We start from the raw sequence: 12,302 nt of genomic DNA on the forward strand, positions 1-12,302 counted from the left end.
CAGCGAGTGTGTGACTCTGCTTGCTCAGGCCAGCCAAGCGAGGCCTTTGTGTGATGCGTGCGCAGTCTAGCCGGCCCAGGAATTCGAAGCCCACAAAGTCAAACAGCGAGCACGCGCGCATAAAAGGCACGCGCCCTAGAATCTCTCACGCTTTCGGCGGCACAGAGCCCAGCCCCGAATCGCTAGAGTGCGCATGCTGGCTGATGCAGCATCAGGTAGCAGCAGCGTCCTGTCGGATCATAGTGCGAGGTACTATGTGCCGCCACTGCGGTTTGAGCAGGTAGCACCGCAAGTCTACAGAGGCTCTCATCCCAAGCTCAAGAACTTGCCGTTCCTCGCGACTCTCCGCATACGCACCGTCCTCAGCTTTACGCCCGACGATCCCGTCCTACTCAGCGAGTCCAAAGTAGATCGCCGCGTCAAGTCATGGCTTGGAGAGCAAGAGGCACGATCAGAGGGCGAGCATGTTGCGCCGGTTGCCCACAGACGGTGGTACAAGACGGACAGGATGAAGACAGAGATTGTCACTGTCAACAGAAGCCACGTGCGAGAAGCTTGTGAGGTGAGGACCGCTCAACCGGGATGAATGTCTGCAGCGAGTGTCTCATGAAGGAAGCAGTTGATGCTAGACAAGCGTAACCATCCAGTCTATCTGCACTGTCTGGACGGCGTCGATGTGACGTCCATCGTCATTGCCTGCCTACGCAAGGTCATGATGTGGAACCTCGATTCGGTGTACAGTGAGATGACGCGCTTCCTGCGCTTGCCACCCACGACGCAATCCAGACAATTCGTCTCTGACTTCCTCGCGTCACCACCTGCATCGCTAGGCAAGTCGGCTACCAACGTACCGCAGCTCCATCTCGTATTGCGAGGACCAAGCGAGTCAGCTACACCTCTGACGATCAAAGCAGATCCAGTGTCGCGATCTGGCTCTACTGTCGCCGTACAAGACGTAGACAGCAAATCTGCTCTCAGTACAAAGACCAAGACGAGCAAAGATGGCGGTCCCTTGATGGTACCCGAACGCGCGTATAGACCCGCCTGGCTCTGGGGAGGCTATGCGACCCCAGCACAGTATCTGACAGCAGCCGCTACTGTCTCTGACAAGACAAAAGAGACCGATCAGCGAGACGCTACGCCCACTCCGCCTCTGAAGCGACCGAGCGGATCGACCACAACCCATTCGGGTACATCCAGCGATCAGTCTGCGCCCCAGCCGACACCGCTCACACATTTCATTGGTGAAGCGAGCGAAGTCAGGACACCTATAGCAGCTCACTATCCTGATCTTGCGAACCCTGACGTGGTGCGGTCAAGGGGCCGTCAAATCAGCTCGGAGGCCGACTCGCTCCCTCAAGAAGCGAGCACGCCTCGCGCAAATAGTCGCATACCACCATATGAGGAGGATCGCATCTTTGCATCAGCTGGCGCTTCCACACAGGCCTCAGTGTCTACGAAGGATGACCGTGACCAAAAACGATCTGCTGCGATAGCAAACCTATCTACAAACGCTGTACTCAGTCGACAGCTGCTTTACGAGCCGAATGGTGACGACGACGCTCAGGAAGATGACGAACGGACGATGCCTATCTCTCAAATGATCGATGCACTCGACCTGGGTATCTGACTCAATCATACTATTGTTGTAACATCACTGCAGTCAATCCGAGAGATCGTAAAATGTCCATTTGTATGTGTACAAGTCTCTATGCACAGAGGTATGCTCCCAAAGCTAGCAGAACGAGCGAAGCCGATGCTGAGCCAGCTTGCAAGCCACTCGCGCCATTGGTGGAGGCTTTCGAAGAAGACGTGTTCGAAGCCGTTGCAGCTCCCGAAGTAGACGAAGCGCTACCTGTCGCACTTGCAGAGGCACCCGCGAGTGTGGCGGTGTTGATCGAGCTCGTTGCCGCAGCGGTGAAAGTTGCTACGCCATTCTGAACGGTGAAGAAAGATGCCGCGATGAGGCTGCCAAGACCTGTTGATTGCACGTAGCTCTGCACGTACCAGTGGCCTGGACCTGAGTTGGGCGTGGTCAGATTGGTAGGCGCAGCAAAGGCAGAGGGTTGCGAGAACTGCGTGAGATGTGAGCGCGCTGACATATACCAAAGGAGTGGCAAACTTACCATAAGCCAAGCGTATCTGTGAGCGCCTTCGCCGGCATTCGGACCAGGACCAGCATAGTTGGCTATGGGGCAAAGTCAGCCTTGCTCGTGAATGAGCGAGAGCAAGAGACGTACTGACGACATTGCCTGCAGAGGGGTTGAAGGCAATGCTTCCGTCGGCAGCTGCCGTACCGTTGAGTGTCAAGTAATTGACGAGGAAGTGACGGTAGTCGCCTTGAGGGTCAGGATCGCCGATAGCGGCCGCGTCCGCCAGCATAAGAGTGTAGCGTGCATCTGAGCCTGTCAATGTCGAGGCCTGACCGCTAGCTGGCAACAAAGTGAACGAAGGAAGTTCGGCGACCTCTGTACTTGCAGGATAAGCAGCGCATCCGACGTACGAGTGAGCACGAACCAGTGGCAGTGTAAGGATGTCCGTTGACAACGGCGCCTTGAGGGTAAACGACAGTGAGCAAAGCCTCTGGGGTAAAGTCGATACCGAAGCTGAGTGAATTGCCGATGGGAGTGACGAAGCCAGATGCCTGCACGAATATATCAGCAAGGACCTCATGGTACGGAAGGCTTGGCATGCCTCGTATTGTGCCTGGACAAGGGCAAGCTGCTCGGTAGTTGCCTGAGCGGCTGCCTGAGCGATGGCGCCCAAGATCAGACCAGCTGAGATGGTGTTGCGTGATGTTCTCATGATGTGTTGAGGCCTGTGAAGTGCTGGGGTGCGGACTTTGCGTCTTTTGCGAGTCGAGTGAACCAAGATCTGCATCGAGGACAACAAGACGCGTCGCTGTTGTTCTTTGACATTGCTAATGTCAATCTACGCGTCAGTTTCGACCACGCGGGTCGCTTTCGCTAGGGGATGGCTTGATCGCCAGCGTATGGCCTGACAGGCCGTCTAGCTCTATCTGGTGCGCAAGACAAGCAGGGGCCGTCTGCATTTGCGGTCCTGTCGTCTAGACATTCTATGTTGCAGGCAATGGACGTCGACAGACCGGGCTGCGAGAAGTGTCAGCCTGCGTATCATACAGATTGCATGACTGACCATTCAAATTTGATGGCAAGCCAGCTTTCCAGACAGTGAGTATGAGCGATGTGGTGGCACGGCGGAACCATATAGTTGAACCGGTTGAAAGCTCGCCCAACTGTCGCCAACGCATCGACTCCCTTTTCGTCATCGCGCATGCCATTTGTGCTATAGAAGTCGATCTTCTCCAAACATATGACGCAGTCAATCGAGCCTTGAGCGTTCTCTGCGTCCACTGGCGGAAGCGCAGGATGATAGTCCCATTTGTTTTGTTCGGGATACCAATCTTTCGGCAGAAAGAAACGGGCGCCAAGTATGTCTTGCAGCAGCATGGTAGCGACTTGCGTGAGCTGCCAGAGCGTCAACAGAATGACCCATGCTAGCTAGCGTATCAGTTCGCGCCAAGTCATAAAAGCAGGGCACGCACGACTTGTCTCTGTGAACAGGACATTGTCTGGACAGCCCCACGCGTACAGCGGCAGTGAGAGCCGACAGATCATTGTGCCATAGATATATCGTTTCTTCAGCGTGCGTCTGCTTTGACCCTTCTCGGCATTGCGCAGGATTTGCGGGCCTGCTGATCATCTTCAGACAACCTCGTTTCAGATCGTAGCAGACTTACACCAATAGGAATACAGTGCGGCAATAAGGATGGGTACCCAGCCGAAGAAGAGCACTGCGATGAGGACGGCCGTCACGCTGCCAGCGAACAGTATAAACCCTGCGCGGAGACTCAATATGATCAGCAATGGCTGAATCGACAGACATACACATCGCGGAGTCTTCGTCGAGATACCAGGGACGGGCGATGCGTGGAGCAGGCGGCAGAGTGGCAGAGACAGGGGCCGCAGGCGTTCCTACAGGCAGCAAGGGCGCGCTCTCCGCCGAATCTTCGTTCACGTCCTCAATCGTAGACTGAGCAGCAGTAGCCGATGGTGGCTGACCGTCGGCACTGATGGCAGGCTGCGGAATCACGACAGGCGTGGCAGCCACAGGAGCAGTACGACTTGCAGGCGTCGTTGCTACTTTGATGATAGCAGCGTATCGGAGACCAAAGAGCAGTCCGGAGCAGCAAGCAAGAAAAGCAGGCACGATGAGTGCAAGTGAGGCATCGTTGTCGGTCACGACGCCCAAGGTGAGGTGGGCGATAAAGAAGTAGACATCCATGCCTACTTGCATAGTGATCGTGCCATAGGCTACTTTGGCCACGCTGGTCGGCGTGGAGGTGCTTTCCATCTGATGAATGAGCAAGTATGTCTGGATGACGGCTACGAGTCCAACGAAAGCGGCGTAGTTCTTCGCTTTTGCCCAAAACGTCTCCATGTGCAACAGAGAGAGGTCATCAATCTCTATGACGAGCTGACAAGTTTCGCTGTACATGATCACTCGAGATTTGCGCGCTTTGATCGGCACCGTACTGACACCCGTCGGATCGCTCATCTCTGACTCGAATTCGTCAAGTCGTGCAGCGTTGGCGGCAACGACCTGACCGAGCTGGCCGTAGCCTATGAAAGTACAAGTGGGCGTTTGAGCGTAGACGCCGTCCTGTGTTGGACTACCTCCGCTCGATGGATAGTTCTGTTCATCTAGAGATGCTTGAGCGCGTCTGATCCGATCATCGAGCTCAGATACTATGAGTTTGGCCGTCAGGTTGCGCATCGTCGACGTCTTGGCGAGTGCAGGCAGCATGCGGGGATCGAGACCCATAAAGGAGGGTGCGGCAATAAAGTAGAACGATCCGTTTGAGATCTTGTGAACGCCTTCGATGTCTAGTTCAATTCCGCGCTCGCCGTTGTCGAGCTGGAACGAGCCGCGCAAAATCGAGAGATCTTCCATGCCGCCGACATCCGTCCTTGCAACCTCCTGCTTGAGCAGTCGAGGATGAGAGGCCAAGTCGGCATGTGCAAGCCAGGGCAAGTTCTGGCGGACATTGATAGAGATCCTTCCTCCCTCTGTAGCGTTCCAGGGAAAGTAACCGCGCGTCCTGACGATAGCTCCCCTGGCTGCTTCTGCTTTGCTTATGTTCATGGTTTCTGGTTCAGCAGGAGGGCTGAGCGTCCTGTTGAAGCGGAATGCCGGTGGTGGCTTGGGTACAGAGACGGTCTCGTTGAGCGTGTCGTCGACTAGCTTGCTTTCGTATAGCAGAGGCAAGGAGACATTGATAGGTCTCCAGGAACCCTTCAGGAACCCTGTGACGTTGTGATAGTACAGCGTGGACGCCGGCGCGGGCAGCTGTAGTGCATCCGTGAGCGCGGTGAGCTCTGGCGCGGCAAACAGAAAGTTTGGCATGGCGAGCGTATAGTTGTACGCCTTTCGTCCTTCGACTTCTGCGTCGGCCGGCTCATCTACGAGTGGCCCGGTCGAGTTGTCATGAAGCAGCGCGTCCTCTCTGGCTTGATAGCTCGTCGCATTGCCATAGATCCAACCGATCAAGGCGTCACGCTCGTGCGTTCGTCGACCGATGGCCGTCCTGAGGTATTCTTCCTGTGCCGCATCTTGCGAGTTGGACATGAGCCAGAAGATGAGTATGATGACGAGCACATAGCCTGCAATCATCGCTAGATCTGAGCCATACTGTGGCTTCAAGCGATGATGACGCACCAAAGTTGCCTCGGGCATTCTGCTGCTGTTGCACGTCCATGCTAGCTTCGCGACGGATCTCGCAGGCAGATGCTATCCATGTCGAGCCAGCGCCGGCGAGACGCTCATGGCTGCCATTCCTGGAAACTCTTGGACGGCAGGCGGCGAGGCGATGATCAGCTGATCAGATCAGATATCAGTCGCGTGCAAGGCAAGTCAGGATCTGTTCTAGCGCCTGCCTATACATCGAGCTCTCAGTCTGATGCACACTTTCATCCTACAGCCGCGCTGATGAACAGCTCGCAGAAAGCGATGAGAGCGCTCGAGTGGTCGAGGTAACACGCCTGATTCACCAGCGGTCGATGCTCTCCATCCGTACACCCCGCTTTCTCGCCTCAGAGACGAGAAGTGCCTTTTTGCGAGCGCAAGCAGGGCGTCCCGTTCCTGTCACGAGTTCATCGCTAATGAGCGCCGACACATAGAGCAGTGCATCCGATTGCGCTCAGAAAGACATCGAGCGCATGATGCAGTCGCTTTATCGTCCTGACGATCCTATCGCAAGCTTGATCGCAGAAGCTCTTGGGGCTCTTTGTCAGCTCCGAGCTGCGCAACTCGAGGTGTCCTGCACCACCTCTACGTCGTCCGCCACTAGCTGCACGACTCACGCGTCATTGGTGGAGTTTCGACAGACCGCCTCCTCCGCCCAGGTCATCTTCGTTCTCAATGATGGCTCTTCGGTTTGGTCGGCATCGCGATTGAATCAGTGCAACCGCTCAGGCATGTCTCATAGTAGATAGACAATCAGAGATGAGTCAACGACCGTCAAGCCAGAGTACGATAGCCTGCTGCAAGAGTCGCCAGGCTCAAGTAGCGATTGTCGGTCTAATAGCTGGCCGGGCAGACTATCGCTGAGGGACCGACCACGCGTGGCGATATCGGCGGAGCAAGAGGCCAGTGGACATCACAGTCCCATCAGTCTGGTCTCGGTGCGATCGAAGTTCCGTCTGTCAGGTAGCCTCGCCGCGCGTGTGCAGCTCTTCGGCCGACCCAAGTGATGGTGTGGCCGGCTTGAGCAGGCAGATTGGCGGACTCAAGAGCAGAGCGTGCGGGCTCGAGCCACTTGTTAGGCCAAGCCAATTTGATAGGGTATGGGTAAGCCGACGAGCGTACCTCGGCGGGATGGAGGGCACGGGTGCAGAGGCCTTGCGAAGGTGCGCGATGTTCGAACACGATGAGCTCTTGACGTCTGGCTGTCGGCTGTGGCGTTGGGAGATCGTTCGGTATGGTGCGGAGCGAGCTGCAGTCTGGTTGGGTAGGCTCGTCTCCTCAGGCTCGGCTCTGCGTGCACGCGCCGAGGTCGCTGTCGTCGATCGAGGCAGGCTGGATGACCTCATCGGAACGAGACGCCAAATTGAAGCGATCGCAAGGCTGCATGGAGTCTGCGTTGGTAGTCTACATTGTATTCATGGCTCGATGCGTTATGCCTTGATCATTGGCGCTACATCTGCAATTCGGCTGGCTGACTTGTCGTCTGCCTTCTACCCGGCAAAGGCAGACTCGATAGATTCAATCCGCTCGAAGCGCGAATGCTCGCAGACGCTGTTGTCACGCGGAGCAGATAGCGCAGTGTGCGGTTCGTCTACGGGTCGTGTCGCAGGATAGACATCACTCTCGACGTCCTCGTTGCACGCCGACTCGTACACGCAAGCCGTCAAAAGGCATCGCGAATCGTGTTGTCGACTGCTCCCGTCTGTTTCTCGAGGCCTGACGAGGCAGAGGGGGAGGGTGAAAGGGAGGGGTGTGGACAGGGCGACAGTGCTTCCTCAGAAACTTTGCTCCGTTCGATCATTCGACTTCGCGCTTTCGCGCCATCAGCTGCCGGCTACCTCAGCGCTTCGGACAACCTCATGTCGGCCATCAAGAAGCTATCAGTCGCAGAGTACGACGCACTATCACCAGAGGAGCAGAAGGCGCACGATGCAGGTACGCTCCGGTCTCTCATTGCACGCTACACGCTCTGAGCAAGCCTTGCAGAACGAAAGAGGTTGGAAGACGAAGGACAAGCATCATTGCCGTACACTTGGCGGCAGACGCTTGGAGAGGTCGATTTGATCATACCCGTGCCTGTGGGGACACGAGCGAGAGATCTGACGGTCGACATCAAGAAAACGCGCCTCAAAGTCGGTCTCAAGGGTGTGTCTTTAGCGTACACACCTGAGAAGCGCAGCTCAAGTGAGCACGATCACAGGCAAGGAGCCCATCATCGACGGAGAATTGTGCAAGGAGATCAAGTTGGACGATTCGACTTGGTCACTAGGTTTGCATGCCTCCTCAGGCTCGAATGCAGCGAGCTCAAGTGAGCAAGGTCGGCAGATGATCAGAAGGAAATTGGTCTTCATCTAGAAAAGGTATCACAGATGGGGTGGTGGGACTGTGTCATCAAGGGCGGTCCCACAATCGATACAACCAAGATCAATCCCGAGAACTCAAAACTATCCGAACTTGATGGCGAGACGCGCGCCATGGTCGAGAAGATGATGGTCTGTCTTGTAGTTTCTCAGACAAGCGTGGACTGAAGGTCTGCTTGCAGTTTGACAATCAGCAAAAGGTAGGACACCCGAGTCTGGCATGTCGGATGGCTGAGCATCGCTTGCGACGTAGCAAATGGGCAAACCTACGTCTGACGAGCAAAAGAAGCACGAGGTACGTTCTCACTGAATGCACGGTACATATCACTGAGCAAGAGAGCCAGATGCTACGCAAGTTTCAGGATGCGCATCCGGAGATGGACTTCTCAAATGCGAAAATGTCATGATGTTGTTATAACAGTGGGAAGCGATGCAGACGAACGAGCAGGTAGCATACAATCAGCTGATCTGTATACGATCTGCCGCTTCTCCTCCCTTCCGCTCGGCCTCCATGAGCTTTGCGAATCGTTGTCGCTCCGCCTCTTTCCTCGCTTCCCTCGCTGCATCGTCTTGATCCTCGTTGAACTGCAAGCGATCATTCCTGTCTCTCGAGCTCTCATCGCTCGTCAGACCTCTTGCAGAAGAAGATGGACTGGCTGTCATTTGCTCTTGTCGTTTCCTGCCGGCCTCGTCTCGGATCTTTGCCCAAGTAGATTGCTGTGCGTCTTTACCCTTTCGTAGTTCTTCCCATTTCGATCGAGCAGAATCAGACATAGCCTGTACAGGCACATTCTCTTGCCCGCCAGATTGCTCGGTAGCGTTCGTGTCGCGTTCAAAGTAAGCTGCCAAGCGAGTATCCTCGGCATCTTGCAGTTCGATCTCCTCTGTCGATCTACCCGCTCGCTGATCTGGCGGTATGTATCGCTCGCGTCTGGGCGCACTGGCATCTACTGCTTCGATGCGTCGTTTGAAGCCGCTAGAGGCGAGCTGAACGTAGATCAGTGAGGCCAGACTGCCATAGACCAATCCTCTGACAAAGGCCCTCCGTTCGCCAGTCTGACTACTCCTCGTCCTCATCACATCCTTGAGCATCGCCTGACCGGCCTCGTAGAGCTTCTGTTGTTCCTTCTCCGGCAGACTCGATGCTTTGCTCATGAACTCCTTCCAAGCTCCTTGTAGCTCGCTCGACGTGACGTGGCCTTTACGGAGCAAATCCATCTGGAGCAGCGGCGTGAACAGGTCGGCTCGTTCGGGAGTGAAGCCGACACCTCGGGTGACATTGCGCATGACTCGGTACCGATACCGGTTGGACAGTCCCAGTCCGAGCGTGAGACAGCAAGTGACGATCGTCACTTTCTTGGCGAATGCTGCTGCTACTGCCACCTTCTCCGGTGAGGGAGGTTGTACGCCCTCTCGTCCTCGTCCAGCAGGACGTCCGTCGCCTTCCATCTGGAGTGTAGCGAGGTGTGAGCTTGAGCACGGCCGGCGTTCTTGCTAGGCCGAAGTGGCCAAAGCAGTCGCGCCAAAGCGAAACCCAAGAGAGCCGAGCCATGAACTCGGTAGAGGCGCTCAGCAATGTCGCCTTTACGACATCGGGCGCACTGGTAGACACAGTAGACAGTCAGCTCTCTTCATGCTCACTCCGCTTGCCCGCGAGCTAGACACCGAGTCGCTTCATTTTTCAGAGAAAGTGCTCGTCGTCTTGCGAGATGGGAGGAAACTCATGGGCATGTTCAGATCATACGATCAATATGGTCCGCATCATCGTACTCGGTCGTCTGCTGACCGTGCTGACCGATCAGGCAGCCAATTTCGTGCTCTGCGACACGATCGAACAGATCTATCACCCAGAGAGCCAGACGATTGCAGAACGACAAGTAGGCGTCTACCTCGTCAGAGGGGAGAACGTCGCTCTCTTGGGTGAGATCGTAAGCTGCTCCTCCTCAGTACCGTGTACGCCCCGCTCAAGACGATTCGCAGGATCTCGAGCTAGAGGACGAGCCGCCGCGACGACTGAACCAAGCGCCAATTCATACGCTGCTACCCGTGGTCAAGGAAGAAGCGAACAGGCGGCAAACGCTCAAAGAGAAGCGAGACAAGATCTTACTCGACCAGCGAGGCTTCTCCGCTGAGCTAGGGGAAGATCAAAAGTACTAACGACAGACATCACTGCTTCATGTTGTACTTCTAGTCTTGCATTCGCACAGCCCTTGTGGTTCAGATACAATCACAGATGTTTAGACGCTTGGGGATGATGTCGACAGGTGGAGCTACAGATGCAATCAGCTCTTGTCGCTCTCAGTAGTGGTGACGGTGGTAAACATGACGCTGTCCCTTGCTAGATCGCCCACAAAGACGACACTCTCTACGGCAGATAGTCTTGTGGCAGAACCGAATGGCGCAGGAACGATCACTTGAGGTCCGACTGAGATACTGACAGATCGACCGGGCATGGGTTCCGCAGGATACAGCGGGCGTCCCACGGGAGCCAAAGACGGTCGTCTTCCGTCAATAGCAGACTGAGCACCGAACAATGGCCGAGCAACCTCACTGAACGAAGGTCGGCTGCTCAGACTCCCTGCTCGGGTGATCGTTGACACTTCCTCTCTGATGTCGCCGACAGAAGGACGAGGGTACGCAAGCGACGGTCTGCGCGTCGGCTGAGCTGCTGGCTCGTTTTGCGACTTGAACGGATCGGCAAAAGCAATAGCGGCAGGAGACCGAGATGGGTAGGCGGGACAAGGACCTTCCGAGCGAGGCGAGACCAGATAGGGTAAGACTGTTGCACCCCCCAGCTCGATTCGCAGTGTCTCTGGTCTTGCAGTATGATTTGCCCCGAAGCCTGTCTGCTCGCCGACGCCCGGGAAATCTCGCTGGACGGGTGAGCTATAGCTCGGCGCAAGGCTGTGCTTTCGCATCTGCCCGACTGAAGCCTTTCGAGAAGCTGCATAGCTGGGTCTTCGATCGAACGAGCGCGTACGTGATCCTTCTGATGCTGCAATGAGAGAGGATTGCTCGGCTTGCGCTCGCAATGCGCTGCGAGAATTGAGAGCGTAGAGCAGCGAGATGGCGTACATCATCGGCAGAACAGACGTGAAGACCATCGAAGCGTTGTTCGAAGCGTACGAAGGCAGATACGACACGATAGCCGCAATAGCGGTCAGTGTCGTTAAGCCTGCGCTCTCGAGTGACACGGTGACGACTCGGAAGACGAGGGCGTTGGTCGCTGGAGCGTGTGACTCCGTGCGAGATCTCAAGAGGGCAACGCACAAGGCTGAAGTGATGATGATGTCGCTCACCGCGTTGCCCCAGAGCCAGAGTTGCATCCAGATGTAGAGTGGGCCGTAAGACGCTGCCCAACCCTGATACTTGAACTGGACGTAAGAGACCCCAAAGCCTCCTGCAGCGCCTGCCAGCATGAATGGCAAGACGACGAGAAGCAGTACCGGTCCTCGCTTCCCAATCATCTGCAAAAGCCGTGAGCATATTCGTCTCTATCCGAGCGATCGACTTACACGATAGCATCTTTCTGCAAAGTAGACTTGAGTAAGGAAAGCCACGATGCTGGCAATTGAGGATGTGATTGCGCTTGGTCTGATGACGCGGGAGATGTACATATCCGTACGCAGTTGCGAGACAGAATGAAAGTACAAACACTGGTGCTACTATCAGCCCCATCACTTGACCTCCTCGGAATGACGCACGTAGAAATTGAGAATACCGACGGCTGTCGTGCAAAGAGTGATGGCGACGACGAGCGCAATGACGAGCCGGCGGTCTTGCCTGAACGTTCGGAAGTAATCATAGGTACGAGCGTGCGAATATGACAATGCCATCAGACTGTGCTCCTCCGCAGGGTCAGTACATCGACGCCGGTACGTGTGCATCGTTACTGACGACAGAGCCCAGCCGGCAATCTCTGGACCGAGCACCTTGTCGGCATGAGCTTGTGTCGCATAGTCTGCGCTCGCAATGGCGACCATCTTGCTCGCAACTGAATGACCAGTAGTCGAGGAAGAGGGAAGGCTTAATGAATGCGCCCGATGAAACGTCTACTCTTTGCCATCTCGCACAGCACATGGCGTCACTCGATGCGTTTGTGAACTTCAACAATGCAGAGACGAGTTTCTGGGTCATCCAGGCACTGAAGATCCGTCTCGACGCCGGTCTGCCGAG

At 55.7% G+C, this 12,302-nt stretch overlaps 6 protein-coding genes across 6 annotated transcripts; 3 read left to right on the forward strand and 3 right to left on the reverse strand.

The window, feature by feature from the left end:
- Positions 1 to 193: 193 nt before the first annotated feature.
- On the forward strand, positions 194 to 1,630 carry L969DRAFT_104547 (uncharacterized protein; the record flags this gene model as incomplete). The annotated part of the gene is made up of 2 exons (XM_014711033.1): positions 194 to 562; positions 620 to 1,630. The coding sequence occupies 2 exons, from the start codon at positions 194 to 196 to the stop codon at positions 1,628 to 1,630; spliced, it is 1,380 nt and encodes a 459-aa protein (XP_014566519.1).
- A 79-nt stretch (positions 1,631 to 1,709) lies between these two features.
- Positions 1,710 to 5,779, reverse strand: L969DRAFT_95778 (uncharacterized protein; the record flags this gene model as incomplete). The annotated part of the gene is made up of 11 exons (XM_014711034.1): positions 1,710 to 2,075; positions 2,127 to 2,188; positions 2,241 to 2,468; positions 2,518 to 2,644; positions 2,695 to 2,909; positions 2,950 to 3,067; positions 3,153 to 3,517; positions 3,566 to 3,712; positions 3,761 to 3,859; positions 3,909 to 5,684; positions 5,740 to 5,779. The coding sequence occupies 11 exons, from the start codon at positions 5,777 to 5,779 to the stop codon at positions 1,710 to 1,712; spliced, it is 3,543 nt and encodes a 1,180-aa protein (XP_014566520.1).
- Positions 5,780 to 6,936: 1,157 nt separating this feature from the next.
- On the forward strand, positions 6,937 to 8,533 carry L969DRAFT_51484 (uncharacterized protein; the record flags this gene model as incomplete). Its single annotated transcript, XM_014711035.1, has 8 exons — positions 6,937 to 7,161; positions 7,491 to 7,701; positions 7,753 to 7,911; positions 7,967 to 8,035; positions 8,092 to 8,258; positions 8,309 to 8,326; positions 8,380 to 8,421; positions 8,471 to 8,533. The coding sequence occupies 8 exons, from the start codon at positions 6,937 to 6,939 to the stop codon at positions 8,531 to 8,533; spliced, it is 954 nt and encodes a 317-aa protein (XP_014566521.1).
- L969DRAFT_89164 (uncharacterized protein) lies at positions 8,398 to 9,692 on the reverse strand. Its single transcript, XM_014711036.1, has 2 exons — positions 8,471 to 9,692; positions 8,398 to 8,421 (listed from the first exon to the last, which is right to left on the reverse strand). The coding sequence occupies exon 1, from the start codon at positions 9,573 to 9,575 to the stop codon at positions 8,586 to 8,588; it is 990 nt and encodes a 329-aa protein (XP_014566522.1). The 5' UTR covers positions 9,576 to 9,692; the 3' UTR covers positions 8,398 to 8,421; positions 8,471 to 8,585.
- Positions 9,677 to 10,283, forward strand: L969DRAFT_18723 (uncharacterized protein; the record flags this gene model as incomplete). Its single annotated transcript, XM_014710900.1, has 4 exons — positions 9,677 to 9,730; positions 9,784 to 9,880; positions 9,933 to 10,054; positions 10,107 to 10,283. 4 exons carry the CDS (start codon positions 9,677 to 9,679, stop codon positions 10,281 to 10,283), a joined length of 450 nt encoding a protein of 149 aa, XP_014566386.1.
- A 50-nt stretch (positions 10,284 to 10,333) lies between these two features.
- On the reverse strand, positions 10,334 to 12,234 carry L969DRAFT_556299 (uncharacterized protein). Its single transcript, XM_014711037.1, has 4 exons — positions 12,024 to 12,234; positions 11,831 to 11,966; positions 11,642 to 11,782; positions 10,334 to 11,593 (listed from the first exon to the last, which is right to left on the reverse strand). Exons 1-4 carry the CDS (start codon positions 12,107 to 12,109, stop codon positions 10,409 to 10,411), a joined length of 1,548 nt encoding a protein of 515 aa, XP_014566523.1. The 5' UTR covers positions 12,110 to 12,234; the 3' UTR covers positions 10,334 to 10,408.
- Between the last annotated feature and the right edge of the window lie 68 nt (positions 12,235 to 12,302).

This window comes from Mixia osmundae (assembly GCF_000708205.1).
Source record: "Mixia osmundae IAM 14324 unplaced genomic scaffold scaffold_8, whole genome shotgun sequence".
In the NCBI taxonomy this organism is placed as follows: domain Eukaryota; kingdom Fungi; phylum Basidiomycota; class Mixiomycetes; order Mixiales; family Mixiaceae; genus Mixia; species Mixia osmundae.